The sequence below is a fragment of the Miscanthus floridulus genome, chromosome 15 (genome assembly GCF_019320115.1).
Source record: "Miscanthus floridulus cultivar M001 chromosome 15, ASM1932011v1, whole genome shotgun sequence".
Lineage (NCBI taxonomy): Eukaryota > Viridiplantae > Streptophyta > Magnoliopsida > Poales > Poaceae > Miscanthus > Miscanthus floridulus.
In genome coordinates this window covers 54,063,471-54,078,788 of record NC_089594.1, presented here as the reverse complement: position 1 = coordinate 54,078,788, position 15,318 = coordinate 54,063,471, and the positions used below count along the sequence as shown (strand labels likewise).

General features: G+C 42.6%; 1 protein-coding gene and 1 long non-coding RNA gene across 2 annotated transcripts; one reads left to right on the top strand and one right to left on the bottom strand.

The window, feature by feature from the left end:
- Positions 1-241: 241 nt before the first annotated feature.
- Positions 242-790, bottom strand: LOC136506762 (uncharacterized). Its single transcript, XR_010771718.1, has 3 exons — positions 726-790; positions 573-630; positions 242-342 (listed from the first exon to the last, which is right to left on the bottom strand). It is a non-coding gene; the product is annotated as an uncharacterized lncRNA (long non-coding RNA).
- Positions 791-9,336: 8,546 nt separating this feature from the next.
- Positions 9,337-13,652, top strand: LOC136507477 (uncharacterized). The gene is made up of 8 exons (XM_066502187.1): positions 9,337-9,554; positions 10,100-10,244; positions 10,334-10,540; positions 11,202-11,374; positions 11,619-11,762; positions 11,855-11,972; positions 12,121-12,171; positions 13,364-13,652. Exons 1-5 carry the CDS (start codon positions 9,337-9,339, stop codon positions 11,713-11,715), a joined length of 840 nt encoding a protein of 279 aa, XP_066358284.1. The 3' UTR covers positions 11,716-11,762; positions 11,855-11,972; positions 12,121-12,171; positions 13,364-13,652.
- The last annotated feature ends 1,666 nt before the right edge of the window (positions 13,653-15,318 follow it).

Below are 15,318 nucleotides of genomic sequence, written 5' to 3'. Positions count from 1 at the left end.
TGCTACAAACACTATGAACAGTTACCAGTACATGATCTAGACCCAGGTCTAAACATGAGCAAATTAAATATGTCACTGGTAAAACAAGAAAGGAAGCCTAAGGAGTGGAGTTTAGAACACACTTTTGATATTTCAAGTCCAAATTAAATGTCACTGGTAAAATCTCTAGTGATACTTCCATTAGTTACTGATCTGGTACAGTACCATAATTGTCAGATTCCATGTACATACTTGATATCTTACCTTAGAAATCTATTTCCAACTAGAGTCAATAGTATTCCTCTTGGCAGAAACAGTTCGCTTGGATTGTCAACCCATCAATAGTAACACAGCTAACTAAACCTGCAAAAAAGGGAGAGAATTAAAGGGCAAGTCGCCTGCTTGTTAAAAGAATAGTTATCACTGTATTTAAGCTATGATGGTGCAGTAGTAAATATGATGCCCAACTAGATGGCCAACCTAAAAATTTTCATATACTTCCAGGAATCAAATTACTAAAGTAAAATTACTCAAGTATCTAGTTGAAGAACACCAGGCATAATAACATATTACTCCATGTTGGGAGAACTTACCACAGCAACAGACTCGTTCTTAGGGTTCTTCTCCTTGAACTCCTTGCAGAATTCCTCCCTGTATACACATCCACCAAAAATAGATCGAACCAGTCCAAGATCCTCCTTCCAGTCAAATTACATGCTAACATAGAGACTTAGAAAGACACTAACCTGTGAGGTAGTCCTGAATATAGGCCAAAATCCCAAGAAAGACACTTCTCAAAATAACTAACTGCTGAAGGTGAACTACAAGAAAGTGAGAACTTAAATATGCTCATTTCAACTTACCTATGACTACAAATTATTCAGTTCATATATAAGTGGACTATATAAAAACAGAAGGCTATGCACACTACTACATAATTGATTTTTAGGGACGGCTCGTAACCATTTGTAGGGGCGGTTTGCCCAGCCGCCCCTACGCAAGGGTCTCTACACATCATGCATTTGTAGGGGCGGTTCCCAGGCCGCCCCTACAAATCAATTTGTAGGGGCGGCTCGTATTACCAGCCGCCCCTACAAATCGATTTGTAGGGGCGACTGTAGTATCAGCTGCCCCTACAAACAGGTATTTGTAGGGACGGTTCAATCTAGAACCGCCCCTACAGTACGTTTTTCCGCAAAAAAAATTCAAACTTACAATTCAAAATCGCGTTGCCGAACGCCCCGCGACCAACGTTCCGAACCGCGTTCGCGTTGCTGAACGCCCCGTGACCAACATTCCGAACCGCGTTCGCGTTGCCGAACGCCCCGCGACCAACGTTCCGAACCGCGTTCGCGTTGCCGAACGCCCCACGACCGCGACTACAAGCACAAGAGTATTCTATAAACTACAAGTACAGGTCCAAATCACAAGAATATATACAATCCATCATTAAATATATAAATTCCATACATATTGTTATCAACATCCTAGAGCTAGCCTTTCAGTCTCATGAAGGTGTTGGTACTGAGGATTTGTACCTAACTCAGACTCTCGGTCATGGTAGGCGCCTCTGACGTGTACAATCTGGTCCAATATGAAGTTGCAAAGGTCGCCGACGAGCTCTAAGAGTTGGTCATCCTTGTATGGGTCTCTTTTCATTCCTTTTTCTTCTCTCCACTACAAGAGAACAAGTTTCGGTTTAGTATTTCATACCATGTACGAAGTTTTTATACTATGGGTGAAGAGGTTCAAACTTACCCTTAAGGGGTGTCTCCTGTAGGCACCGATGTTACTCATCATAGAACATATATAATATCCACAATGTACACTCCCAGGGTTCTGCTTGGGGCACTGTGTGTTTTGCATATGAAAATGTTAAGTAATGCTTTTGACAGCCATGTAATAGAGTACTGAAGAAGTAAGTTACACTTACCACACATAGTGTTTTTATAGCCAGCTTTTTCTTCCTTGCTGGATCATGCCTTCCATGATGATTAGTGACATAGAACCTAAATGCCCTATTCGAATTATTTTAGCAAATACAACTTGTTAGTATCCAAAAGTGAATGTTACAAGTATGTATACAAACATATAAGCTAATGAGGATTGTCGATATGTATACGTCTTGAGAATCGATATGAAGTCTTTGTATGTCACCGTGTCCTTATCTAATGAATCAAAGACCCATGCCATGCTCCTCTCGACATCGACGGCTATACAAATTCAGTGGTTGCTGCATGGATTTAATCATAGAACTAGATAAGCTCTTTTGCATCGAATAAAATATATCAAACAAAGCTTTAAGTATAGAGTTGAACTTACTCGAAGTTGTATGGTAGCCATATAGTAGAGTGTTGTTGGAGATTTTTGAAAGCTAGGGCAATGTATGCCGCAACCTTAAGGGACTCTTCCCTTAGTTTCGCCGTACGGATGTGCTCTTTCTCCCAAAGAGTCTTTGTAGCAGCTAGCTCTTTGGCATCCAGTGTCCACCGTTTAGGGTAATTAAAATTTGTTTGGGCTATAGCTTGAGGGTCTACATACCCGGCTTTCACACTTGGCATTTGTTTGACAATGTGCACTTGTATTCTACAAATCACAGCGTGGGTTAGTTACAACAAAATTCAAAGATTACATTCATATCATATCGGGAGGACAATGACTTACAGGCACCATGTGCGAATTAGATTCATCTCCCTTTCTCCCAGGTGAAAGAATGTTTGCATGTCATTGAAGTCAAAGACAATTTTCCTAACTGGGCTTCCAAATGTGCCGGTGGGGAAATATGCTTGTATGATATCTATTCTCGTTGGAAGAACACGCAAGTACTAATCATGGAACCTTCTCATTCCAATGTCCAATGTGTCGGACAACCCTTTTCAACACCATACACAGTCTCCTTCGATGCTTTTGTCACCCTTTCCAAATTTTCTAGACCTTTTGGGCTATTTAGTAAAATCTCTGGTCCAAGGGTTTGAATCATGTCCTCCAAATCATCTTCATCCCCAACACGTGCTCCACCATCATTATTGGCACCACCTTCGTCGTTACCATCCCAACCACCAGCATCACCACCTTGTTCATTGCCAAACTCGAAATCCATTCGTGCATCAAGCTCTGCTGAATATTGGGACAGGGATTCTATGGTTTCGTTATCGTATTCCTCCTCATCCTCGTCGTTAACAATAACCGTTTCACCATAATGAATCCACACTACGTAGTCCTCAACAAATCATCGTATAATCAAATGTGATCTGATGATAGTCACATCTGTCCATGCCATACGGTTCTTGCAATCTTTACAGGAACAAATAATTGTATCCTTATTCTCTTTCAATGTCGTTGCATGCTTCTTTGAAGCTTCAATAAATTTATCCACCTCTTCACGGAAACCTGCTTTGAACCTTAACGAACTATACATCCAAGAGTTCATGTACTTCATCTTTTACAACAACAACAAAACAAACATTAAAGGACTACTTTTTCAGATATATAAAAATGAATCAAATTAATAATTACTTGAGAATAATTGTATATAAATCTAATATAATTACATGAAACATACAAACATACCATGGTAGAGGAAAATTAATTAATGGCCCATTTATCCATAATTAATTAAAATACATATTTATTGATTATAATAAACAATTTTAAAGACAACAATTAGCAACAATTATACTTTATCCAATATCTTTCATACAAACCTTAGTCCAAATTTACAAAAATGAAATTAATAAAAAAACCAAACCCTAGATCTAGATCTACATGCACATGAAACATGTATAAAACTAACTAATTGTTCACTAAAATCAAGAAACATGGACCAAATAAGGGTATGATCTTGTTCCCCTCCCTAATTTACCCTAGTACATTTGAAACTTGGGTCTAATTTGCTTCATAAGTAGCTCAAGCACCATAGAAGAGAGAGAAAAACAAAACTTTAATTACTCACTAACCAACTATTAAAACGACAAAAAAAGTGTAGAATAGCATTTTCTTACCTTCTACAACCTCTCCACCAAAGGATTTGAGACCAAAACCTTCCCCCCTAGTAAAGTATTTTTTGGGAGGTGCCCAAGACCTCCCCACCTTTCTTTTATGGGTTGGAGTGAGTGACCCGAGGAGGAAGAATGTGCTACAGCTGTTTTATATGTGGGTCATTTATAGGGGCGGTTAGTGATTGAGCTGTCCCTACAAATCGAAGCTATTTATACGGGGGCCATTTGTAGGGGCGGCTGGTGATTGAGCCACCCCTACAAATCGGAGCTATTTATATGGAGGCCATTTGTAGGGGCAGCTCAATCACCAGCCGCCCCTACAAATAGAAACGCCGGAGGCGGCTGATGAGTGAGCCGCCCCTACAAACCAGACCCATTTGTAGGGGTGGCTCGTATCACCAGCCACCCCTGCTGTTCCATTTGTAGGGGCGGCTGGTGTCTGGGCACCCGAGCACGGCACTGTAGGGGCTGCTCCATCACCAGCCGCCCCTACAAAAAATTCGACCCGTTGCTAAAAATCGTTTTTACGTAGTGACAGTACACTAATACTGAGACAATAGAAACGAAGAGATATACCACAGAGACATGACCTGCTGCAGCTTAACATCTCTCAGTATATACATTCTCTTCTTTGCACTCATGGAAGATAACTACAACACATAGATAAAAATTTTTGAACCTGGAGGACACAGAATGACCTACCTGGCTGCAGCATCATCGATTCAGATTTTAGAAGGTGTTGCATCTATACCTTCGGAGCAACTCCATTTGATGAGGAAAGGATAATCTAGCAGAGGGCAAAGCCATTGGAAAGGATAATTGGATCATCAGTTTCCATTGCAGATACATGTAGCAAGATACAAAGCTAACGAGAGATCACTAAACCATAGACCCAATTGACATGGGTGATAAAATAAATATCAAAGTTAGTAGGCATAATACATGTACACACTTGTGATTACATCGAATACAAATAGCTAAATAGCTCAAGTTAGGGTTCCAGTGCTCAATTTGGCACAACAGGAAGGGAAGAGAAGGAGCGGGCATACCTGGTGTGGTGGATTCCCGTCACCGGCAACGGGCCCGAAGAAGACATGGGAAGCTCGGCGTAGGGCGGCGGCGGTACCTGACGAACAGGGCACCGCATCCTGCCTCTCCTCGCCCGCTGGCGGCAACCACACCGAGGCCAACATGGTGCCCTACCGTGTGGAGGAGGGAGGCGCCGACGGCCGGATCTGGAGGACGAAGGCGCTGACCGTGGGCGGCGGCGGCGGTCGTGTGTGCTGCGGTGGCGCTGGCATCTTGGGCACAGGTGGCCAGGCGGCGCAGGGGGGGGGAGGGGGATGGGGCGCAGAGGAGAGACGGCGCGGGGGAGAGGAGGGAAGGGAGCGCGGGGAGAGGCGGAGGGATGGGAGGGAGGGGGCGGCAGATCTGGGGGAGGGGCACCACCGGTGAGGGAGGGGAGGGGTGGGGCGGCGAATCTAGGGGAGGGGCGCCGCCGGTGAGGGAGGGGGTGGTGGATCCGGGGGAAGGGCGCCGCCGGTGAGGGAGGGGAGGGGCCGGCCGCCTGCGGGAGAAGGGGAGGGGGCCGGCCGCCGGCGGGAGGAGGGGAGGCGCCGACCGCACGCGGGAGAGGATGGGAGGGAGCGAGCTGGGAGGGAGGGGAGGGGTGGGTGGGTTTTTTTCTTCATTTTTTTCTTTGGCGAGTGTTGTTTTTGGACACTCAGCCGAGTGTTTTTTTGACACTCGGTAAACCCCCTATTTGCCAAGTGTTTTTTGTTTGACACCCGGCAAACCCCCTATTTTTTATTTTTTATTTATTATTTATTTTTCTCTTTTCATGGGAGGGGAAAAATAGCAAGCTCAGAAAGTTGTAGCTCAATCTAATGTATAGAAAAAGTTTCATGGTCAAATGATAATTGAACCGTCATTTCGCCTTCAAACCTGTTCCGTTCTCTCTCGATACCACGATTCTTCCTTAGAGATGATACCACAATTCTTCCTTAGAGATGCTTCGGTTTCTAAGCAATGTACATTACAACTTTTCTGAAATCTTCTCAATTTTTTACCATAGCCTCTATGTATCATATTACGATACAATGGCAAGTCCTATGTTTTTCAGACTTTGTTTGATTTTTTATAATTAAAAAACCAATAAGCTACATGTCGATGGTTGAGTGTTGGCACCCAGATGTTTCAAATTTGTTTTCATTTCTTCAGTAAGGCCAAAAAATAGACTTGACACCATGAATATGATATTTCTACCCATTTTATTCTATTATTTCATGCACTTATAGATCAAACTTGACGTAAATCAATTAAATTCCTAGAATGCTTTTAATGAATTAAAACTAGCAAACAGATCCAAAAAATGCTAAATTTTAACATGGATTATGCTATGTTGCTTGTTGAGTACAAAAAAAGTTTCAAGGTCAAATGGGAAAAATAAATAAATTGTTTGCCCCGAGTGTTGCCCAACGGACACTCGGCAAAAGGGCAATGGAGGGACACATGGCGCGATGTTTGCCGAGTGCCGTAATTTGCCGAGTGTTTTTCCCATATTTGCCGAGTGCCGGAGTTTGCCGAGTGTTTTTCAGTAGAATTGCCGAGTGTCAGAATGTTTGCCGAGTGTTTTTTAGTAAGGCACTCAACAAACAAAGAGTTTGCCGAGTGTCAGAGTCTTTGCCGAATGTTTTTAGTTTGGCACTCGGCAAAGAGATGGTTTGCCGAGTGTTCGATAAAATACACTCGGCAAAGAATATGACACTCGGCAAATCCTTCGATTCCGGTAGTGGTCCAACATGTGGTGAGTCTAGGTGGAAGGATGATGGTGCTGCAAAGGGTGATGATACTAGTGACACTGGTGGTACGCGAAAGAAGCGTGTTCCACGTAAGATCCTATGGTATTTCCCACTTTATATATGAGGGCGACCACATCATCAGAGATGAGATGGCACAAGGAAGATTGGCCCCTGTAGACTCCCCATCATGGAAGCACGTGGATGACAAGTACAAGTGGTTTTCAGATGATCCTTGTAATGTTAGGCTAGCTCTGGCATCTGATGGATTCCATCCATTTGGGATGATAAGTACAACATATACCACTTGCCCTGTGATCATAATCCCTTATAATTTGCCGCCTTGGTTGTGTATGAAACAATCTTATTGGATGATGTCGATGTTGGTTCTAGGACCAAAATCTCCTTGAAACAATATTGATGTATACTTCCGTCCCCTCAACAATGAGCTAAAGGAGCTGTGGACAGATGGTGTTGAAACATGGGATGCCAAGCTAAAGAAGAATTTTACTCTGCATGCTCTTCTACTTTGGACAATCAATGATTTTCCTGCATATGCAATGTTATCTGGTTGGAGCACCAAAGGGAAGTTTGCATGTCCATATTGCAACAAGGATACAGACTTCTTGTGGCTGAAATACGGCTCCAAACATTGCTACATGGGACATCGCCGGTTTTTGCCAACGAAATATAGGTAAGATTTCATGTGGCTGAAATGCTTTTGTTGTTGCCTATTCATTTTATTATTAAAATTTATGAGTTCTCCATTGAAACATAGGTGGCGCAGGAATAAGATAAGCTTTAATAACAAAGTGGAAACGAGGGTGGCTCCTGAACCATTGACTGGTGTACAAGTGAAGGAACAGTTTGAATGTTTTGATCAAGCCATTTTTGGGAAAACAACAAGAAAGAGGAAGCAACATGAAGAAGAAAATAGATGGCACAATTGGAGGAAGAAGAGTATTTTCTTTGAATTGCCTTATTGGGACTCATTGCTTATAAGGCATAATTTGGATGTGATGCACATTGAGAAGAACATCTGTGAGAGCATTTTGGGTACGTTGCTTGAAATTGATGGTAAATGCAAGGACAGCGAGAAGGCCTGTCTTGACATGGAACATCTTGGTATGAGGAAGGATCAACATCTTGTGATGGAGAATAATAAATATACTATGCCACCAGCATTGTACAAATTATCTAAGGATGAGAAGGAATTTTTTTGCAAATTTCTAGAAGGAGTGAATATGCCTGATGGGTTTGCCTCCAATATAAAGAGATGTGTTGACGTCAAAGCTTGTAAGGTTAGTGGACTGAAAACTCATGACTACCATGTTATTCTACAGAAGAGAAGATGTTATTCTATAAAGAGATGGGTTGCCTTGTTAGTACTGTGGGGCCTTTTTAATAGTATAATTAGCTCTAGGTGTTTATCACAAAGTTGTTTAGAATTTTCTAAGATTTCTAAAAAGTCTAGAACCACAATTATTGGATATGTAGAACTCTAGTTATAGCTGTTTAAAGTGACATGTCAGATTCTGTCCATGTTTTGGACAGAGATGCATTCATTGGATTAATTGACCTTGTTAGCTGTAGAATCATCTTAAGATGTTAATAAGAAAGTTGTAGGTAACTTCATAAGATTTTCAAATAGCTATACTCTTATGCTTAGAATAGCTATACTACTTGCCATACTCATATAGCTACTATGGCTAGGACGACGACGACAACAACAACTGCTGCTGCTGCTCTTATACTCTTATTATACTCTTATAGCCTACTAACTTATCATTTGTGAGTGAGGATAACTTATTAAGTGTTAATTGTAGTCGGTGCATCAACATAGTACTCGACTATATAAATCCGCTCTAGAGGTGGATATCGAGCCAGCTCGGCTTGGGTCCAGTTCCAGCTAGCTCAGGGACTCATTAAGCCAACGAAGCTGGAGTGCTGGTTCGGCTCGGCTCGTTCGCCACCTCGAGCTGACTCGTTATCTCTAATGACTTGAAATACAAGTTCAGCTCTTTAGAAAAATACTCCAAGCCGAGTCGAGCCGAGTTGGACGGGCGTCGAGCAAGCTAATGAGCTTCGAGTTTTTCGTCCAGGCTTAATCCGCCTTGATCCGATCCGTTTTCATCCCTATCAGCTCTACAGTCCATTGTAGGCGAGTGGGCGAAGTGAATCATTGATGACATAAATCTTTTTCCATATGAATACATCTCATATTTGTTTTGTTCATATGATTTTTTCTACATTGACCCAACTTTCCATAAACTTATTGGCCTATTATAACATATGTACATGTATTTCATCGATTTGATCCATATTTGGAGACCTCGATTACTACCAAAGTTTGGTAATCTAATTTTTTTGAGCAAATTTCAGAATCTACAAATGCCGCCGTCATCACCAATCCGAAAAGACCCTGGAGGCCTGCCTTCCAGCAAAAAAACAAAGCAGGGGAGCACCAAATACCCCGCGTTTTTTTCCCTAAACGTTTTTGCCGCCCTATACCACCGCGCCTGCCCCCTCCAAAACCCAATTAACACCCCCACCCTAATCTAATGACCAGGGGACAAGGCTGCCACCAGTTAGGTTTTCAAAGGGTAGTAGATGGCGACCTCCTCGGCGGCCGCGGCAACAACGGTGACGGAGCGGCAACCCGGGTCGACGACGGTGACCCCAGGGTACACGACGCCGACGCCAGCACCAGCGCGCGCGAGGCGGCCGCCAGCATCCACGACGATGAGACACGGGGCCACGACGGCGCTTTTCGGCGCGGGTACAACGCCGACCCCTGCTTCTTCGAACGACCACGACGGAGAGGACGGCAGTCAAGAAACCGACAGCCGACGTCGTTCCTCAAGTTCTACTAGTTTTGTCTGTTTACTTGTCTGTTCAACTTTTGATCGATAACGCCAAATTAGTGTTGTGTTTTTAAATCATTTAATTAAATTATTGTTATTAATAATGCGAATTCTAGCTAGTGCATGAGGCATCTTAACTGTATTTGTTTTGTACTTGTTCACTCTATCATGAAACAGAAACTTATTGTTATTAATATTGGGAATTCTTTAGGTGAGTAGTGAATAGAAATATTGGGCTTGATTGGCTGTGATATTTTTCGGCTGTGGCTGTAGGCTGTAGTGCATGCTAGCTGTTATAGGAACAGTAGCAATCTATTTGGTGTTTGCAGCTAGCACAGCCATTTTCTAGGCCATATACTATGATTTGAACTTATGGAGCTGAGCTCTGATTCTTGCTTTGTATCCAATAATTACTGCTCTGATTCTTTCTTTTCATCAAATTGGATGTTGAATTCTCTAGAACAGGAGGACCTGTTGGTGGTAACCAACGGTCTTTTGTTGATGAAGTGGTAGTGTATATAAGGAAAAGTGCTCCACTTATTGGAGTGAGAAAGTGGAAAGACATAGATGTTGAAGTTAAAAAGAAGATAGCATCTGACGTAATGGTAAGCTTCGCATATTTTTGGTCCGTTCCAATCTTATTTCTGAAATAGTGTAAGAACTGACCCGGTTTGTGTATTTGTTTTTTCAACAGGAAAAGTGGGACCTTGAGGATACTTTGGAAAACAAGAAAAAGATATGGGCCATTGCTAATGAGCGCTACAAAGGATGGCGCTCAACATTTAGTGCAACTTACAGGGCTTACGACACTTATGATGAGAGAATGAGACATAAGCCCGAAGACCTGCACATTGTTGAATGGCACTATCTAGTGTTGTATTTCGGCAGAGAGGAATTCCAGGTTTTATGCCATTTACTATTTTTCTTACCAATTGCACTTGCAGAGATAAATGTTTTCTTTGGAGCACTATTTTTTTAATACAAACATAACATGGAGAAACTTAGCAATAAGAATTTTCAAAACCGTTCGCTTGCCCAAACAAAGCATATGATGGGATCAAAGCCTTTCGCTTAGTGCAGCTATGAACTGGTAATGACTTGAGAAGCACTATCAATGTTTTCTTACTTGATGAAATATTTATTTGTTTCATTCTTGCCAAAATTTGAGAGACCCACAAACTGGTGAAGAGCCAAATGATGTGGATCTTTGGGCGAAAACGCACAGTAAGGGAGGGAAATGGACAAACGATGCATCTAAGGCTGTCTATGTGCGTATATAATTGTTTCTACAACCCTTACTAAATGATTCATAGTCTTCGTTTCCAGTTTTTGTTTAACAAAGTTTGCATGTCTTCTTTGTGTTAGGAAACTGCTGGCAGCAAAATTGCAGAGAAGGAAACAGAGTCACCAGATAGCTTTATTCCTTCAGTAGAGAGAAACCTTATTTTCCAGGAAGCATACAAGCAAACTACTAGATCTAAATCATCCAAGGTTCATGGTAATGGGTATTTGCAAGGTATCAAAGTAGAAGGCATCTAATGACTGAACGTTTCGAGGGCCAGGCCTGTTCTGAAACGGCATCCCATATGGAAACTGAAGAGCTGAAGGCTACGCTCGAGAAGGTACAAGAACAACTTCAAAGCCAAGTTGCTGAAAGGGAAGCCGAGAAGGAGGAACATAGGCGTCAGATGGAAGAATTGCAGAAAGCAAGGAAGGCTGATAAAGAACAACTTAGGTAAGAGTTTACATCAATGCTAGTAGCACAAAGGCATGGACCATCACCACAGGTAATAGTATTGTAACATTTGAACTTGTGTATTTATCAAGTTAGTAGGTTTGTTTTTTGATATGTTTTTTTGTTGTATTCACTTGACAGTCATCGCCATAATATGCTTGCTCAAACTGAACATAAGAAGATTAATCAATTAAGTTCTTGTCTACGGGAGCTAAGTAGTAGTAATAAAAAATTTTAAATGCAGGTTAACCAAGCTGCCATCGAAACAGCAGCCAACCAAACAACAGCCAATGAAACAGCAGGCAACAAAACACCCTCAATTGTTCGTGAACCAATCTTGACTGAAAGAGAAGAAACAACATAAGAGAATGAAGCACCATTAGATCAGGTTATTTCAGATTGAAAATTGATTACAGCCATCATGAATTAGTGCACGGTATGAGAGTCCTAATATTTTTCATGTAATTTTTTGGGTTCCAGAATAAGCTACAAGTATAGCAGAAAGGACAACTCGCAGCTTTGACACCTGCAGGTAACATTGTGCGCACCACCAGAGGCAGTCTTAACTGAAATCAATCACAAAACAAAGAAGGGAATGGTACACCAAATTTTATTACTTCAAAACATTTGTCTGATGCTGTGGCAAAGAGGCGATCAGCCAAAAAGAATTGAATCTGATCATGTGATTTGCAATGTCTCTTTGCTGAAAAGCCTATGGCAAAATTGTCAATGTTCTTTTATTTCAGGACGATTGTAGAGTTTCAGTGTTGGGATAGTCCAAATCAGGCACATGTAAGGTAAAATTCCTTCCTATGCTTCTCGATAACTTATGCCTTTTGATATGTGCTTTGCTTGTCACCATCTATATATGTTTCTGAATGACTGAGCACTATGCTGTTGAGCTAAGATGTGCCCTGTAAAATAGTACCAATGGTTCTGGATAACTTGTGCCCTTTTATTTTCGTTGTTTGTGAACATCACTAGTTCTTAGTCATTGTGACTATGTTATTATTGTGAACACCTGGCCTGCACCTGCTTCTTATTATGTGCTTAAATTTTGGCATATCTCATCTGACCTGCACTAGGATGGGAGACACCATTGGATGGTTCTAATGCTTTAAGCACTAGATTCATGATAAATAGAAATTGACAAGCTCTTATTGAGGAATTCTAAACTAGCATGTACTTTATCTCTTGTTTATATCTTTACTATTTATTTATTGTGGATGCTATCAACTAGTAACTGCAGAGATCATGAAGGTTAATGTCTAAAGGAGATAAGGTTTTGTTGATTTGGAAACTGTTTAGCAAGCAGCAACATTATCGAGATGGGACTGTTTGGCTGCAGCTAAATAGCGGCTGCAGCAGCCATCTGCTGCTGCTGCTACAGTGCCTACTGAGGAGGCCTGCAGCCCAAGCTGCAGCCGCTGTATTAATGATGAGAATTTTAATCCCTCATGTCAGGGAATAATTTCTCCATATCTTCACAAGACACAAATGTTGCACTTCTACTGAATGGGAACATGCAAATATCTTGATTTATAATTATCGGTTCTCATCAATATAATGCAACTGATACTACTATGACCTATAAATTTGCCCTTATAAAGTAACATGGCTGAGATTCAAAGTTAAAATTACTGGCCTCTCATCGATCTAATGCAACTCATACTACTAGGACCTGTAAATTATTGGGCTCTCATTGATATAATGCAACTCATACACTAAGCTCAGTAAGTTCTGAATCATGCATACATATATGCTTTGCCTGAATATATAATAATAATACTAGGTGCTTTGTACGTCCATTTCATCCTTAATAGGCTTTAGCTATTGCTTCTACTATGTATTGACTAGAACATGTCGTTCACTACTGCCAGCTCTGTACTTTAATTGCAAACTTTTAGCTACTCAAATGTGACTTTGAGTAGCTAAAAATTTGTAGCCTTGCATCTTTTGTTAATTAAGCCTATTGATATTTGCGTCCAGGTGCAGGCTATGCAAGTGAGGTAGCGGGGAGTGTCAGGTGCAGGCTAAGGTGCTACGCTGAGTGATGCAAAGGCTACGCAAAACACAAGTGACGAAGCTAGAGTTTGAGTGGAGCATACGAGTGATGGGATCGGCTGCAGTGGTGTGTAGGCATCTTATATGTTTTGGCTTAGGAACAAATGTGTTGGGTATCTTTGTTTCAATAATATGTGTGTAGCATGAGTTTGAATTTGTATTGTTTAATTCTAGATGTGAACATATTAAACAAGTTAATATTGTGGTTTGATGGCTTTATTCAAATGTTTTATTGATGTCTATTGAGTTTCTAATTAATTAATGGCGCTGCAGTATTGTCTGGTGGCACCAAAGCAAAATTGTTGTGAAAGTGGCTATTGGCAACCACATTTTCTGTGGCATTATATCATATAGCAACGAACAATCAGCGTAGCAATAGCGACTGTACCTTATAGCAACGACAATGTGAATGTGGCAATTGCACAAGTTGCCACTTCTTAGTGTTGCCACATAGGTCTTATTGCCACACTCGTTATGCGATGCAATAGAGGGGCACCTTATAGCAACCAAACCTTGGGCGTGGCAATTGCACATGTTGTCACCACTTCTTGGTGTTGCCACATAGGTCTTGTTGCCACACTGGTTATGCGATGCAATAGATGGGCACCTTATAGCAACCAAACCTTGGGCGTGTCAATTGCACATGTTGCCACCACTTCTTGGTGTTGCGACATAACCCTTGTTGCCACACACGTTATGCGTGGCAATATATTGCCTTGCAACACACGTTCGTCGTTGCTAGTAGACCATTTGCTATGACATGGGCAAGTTGTCATTGCAAGGTCTAGCAACGCCTAAGGGGTTGCATTAGTTGTTGTTGCCACACATACAACCGTAGCAAAACCTTATGTTGCAATGCCTAGGTGTTGCAAATCCAAAACGCATTTTGCAACGCTTCCCAGAAAAGCGTTGTCCAAAGCTTTACCCACGCAAGCGCTTGCAACGCCTCCCAACGAAAAAGTGTTGCTATTTCTACTATTGCAACTATTTTGGGCCTATTGCAACACTTTTCGGGCGTTGAAACAGGGTCAAAATTTAGTAGTGGAAGACCCCCTGACTGACCCCTGTAGGATCGCCCGGGGGCTCGGGTGCTATACCCATCAGGTACGCTCGTGCGCACCCCCTGGAGAAGAAGCCCGTCCGAACCTGACTCCACCACGACTTCCGCTTGGGGCTTGGGGGCTTGCTCGAGCCGCTTGGCTCCTACCCCGCCAATGATGCTAGCCAAGGCCCGAGTGCAAGAAGACACGCCCCGAGCTACCGAGGCTCGGGGGCTTCCCGACGCTGCCCCTTGGGTACGGCATTACCGGTCATTTTTCTGACAAGGTCACGCACGGGCGTGACACAAGAAGACAAAGCTTCCCAACGACCTCTATGAGCTCAGAGGCCCTCGGGCATGTGCGTCAACCCTTGAAGCCAACCTCCTTCACCTCCAAAAGGACTCCAGAAGGTCCACCTGGGGGAGGCCGGTCCAAGCCAACACAACCTGACACGCAGAGTGTCAGAATAGAGTAGCCGGACGGCGCCCAAGGCTTCTTTGGGTCCACGACACCGCCACGGTCCACAACGTGTCGCTGCAAGGCCCTCCTAGACTCTGGCGCATGTAGACCGTAGACTAGTTACCCCAAATTGCCATGTACCCGACCTATCTCATTATTTAAGGGATAAGGTCGGACCTAGGGAGAAAGAGGGAGAAAGAGAAGGTAGATCATTCTACTCTGTTCCATTCCTTGGCCTCCGTTCAGCACCGGGAGCAAAGCAACCCACCAAAGGACACCGAGAGCTCCTCTACCGCATCCCATCGTCTTTCCTCCTCTCCGACGAGGGGAAGGCACCACCGGCAGCGAGGCAACCTTAGGATTAGCACCGAGCTAACCCCC

What these genes read in the sequence shown, in the direction of transcription:
- LOC136507477 (XM_066502187.1), top strand. Translation starts at nt 9,337, where the DNA reads ATGACCAGGGGACAAGGCTGCCACCAGTTAGGTTTTCAAAGGGTAGTA. An exon ending in GACGGCGCTTTTCGGCGCGG is followed by an intron (nt 9,555 to 10,099) that starts GTACAACGCCGA and finishes TGAATTCTCTAG; the next exon opens with AACAGGAGGACCTGTTGGTG. An exon ending in AGATAGCATCTGACGTAATG is followed by an intron (nt 10,245 to 10,333) that starts GTAAGCTTCGCA and finishes TTTTTTCAACAG; the next exon opens with GAAAAGTGGGACCTTGAGGA.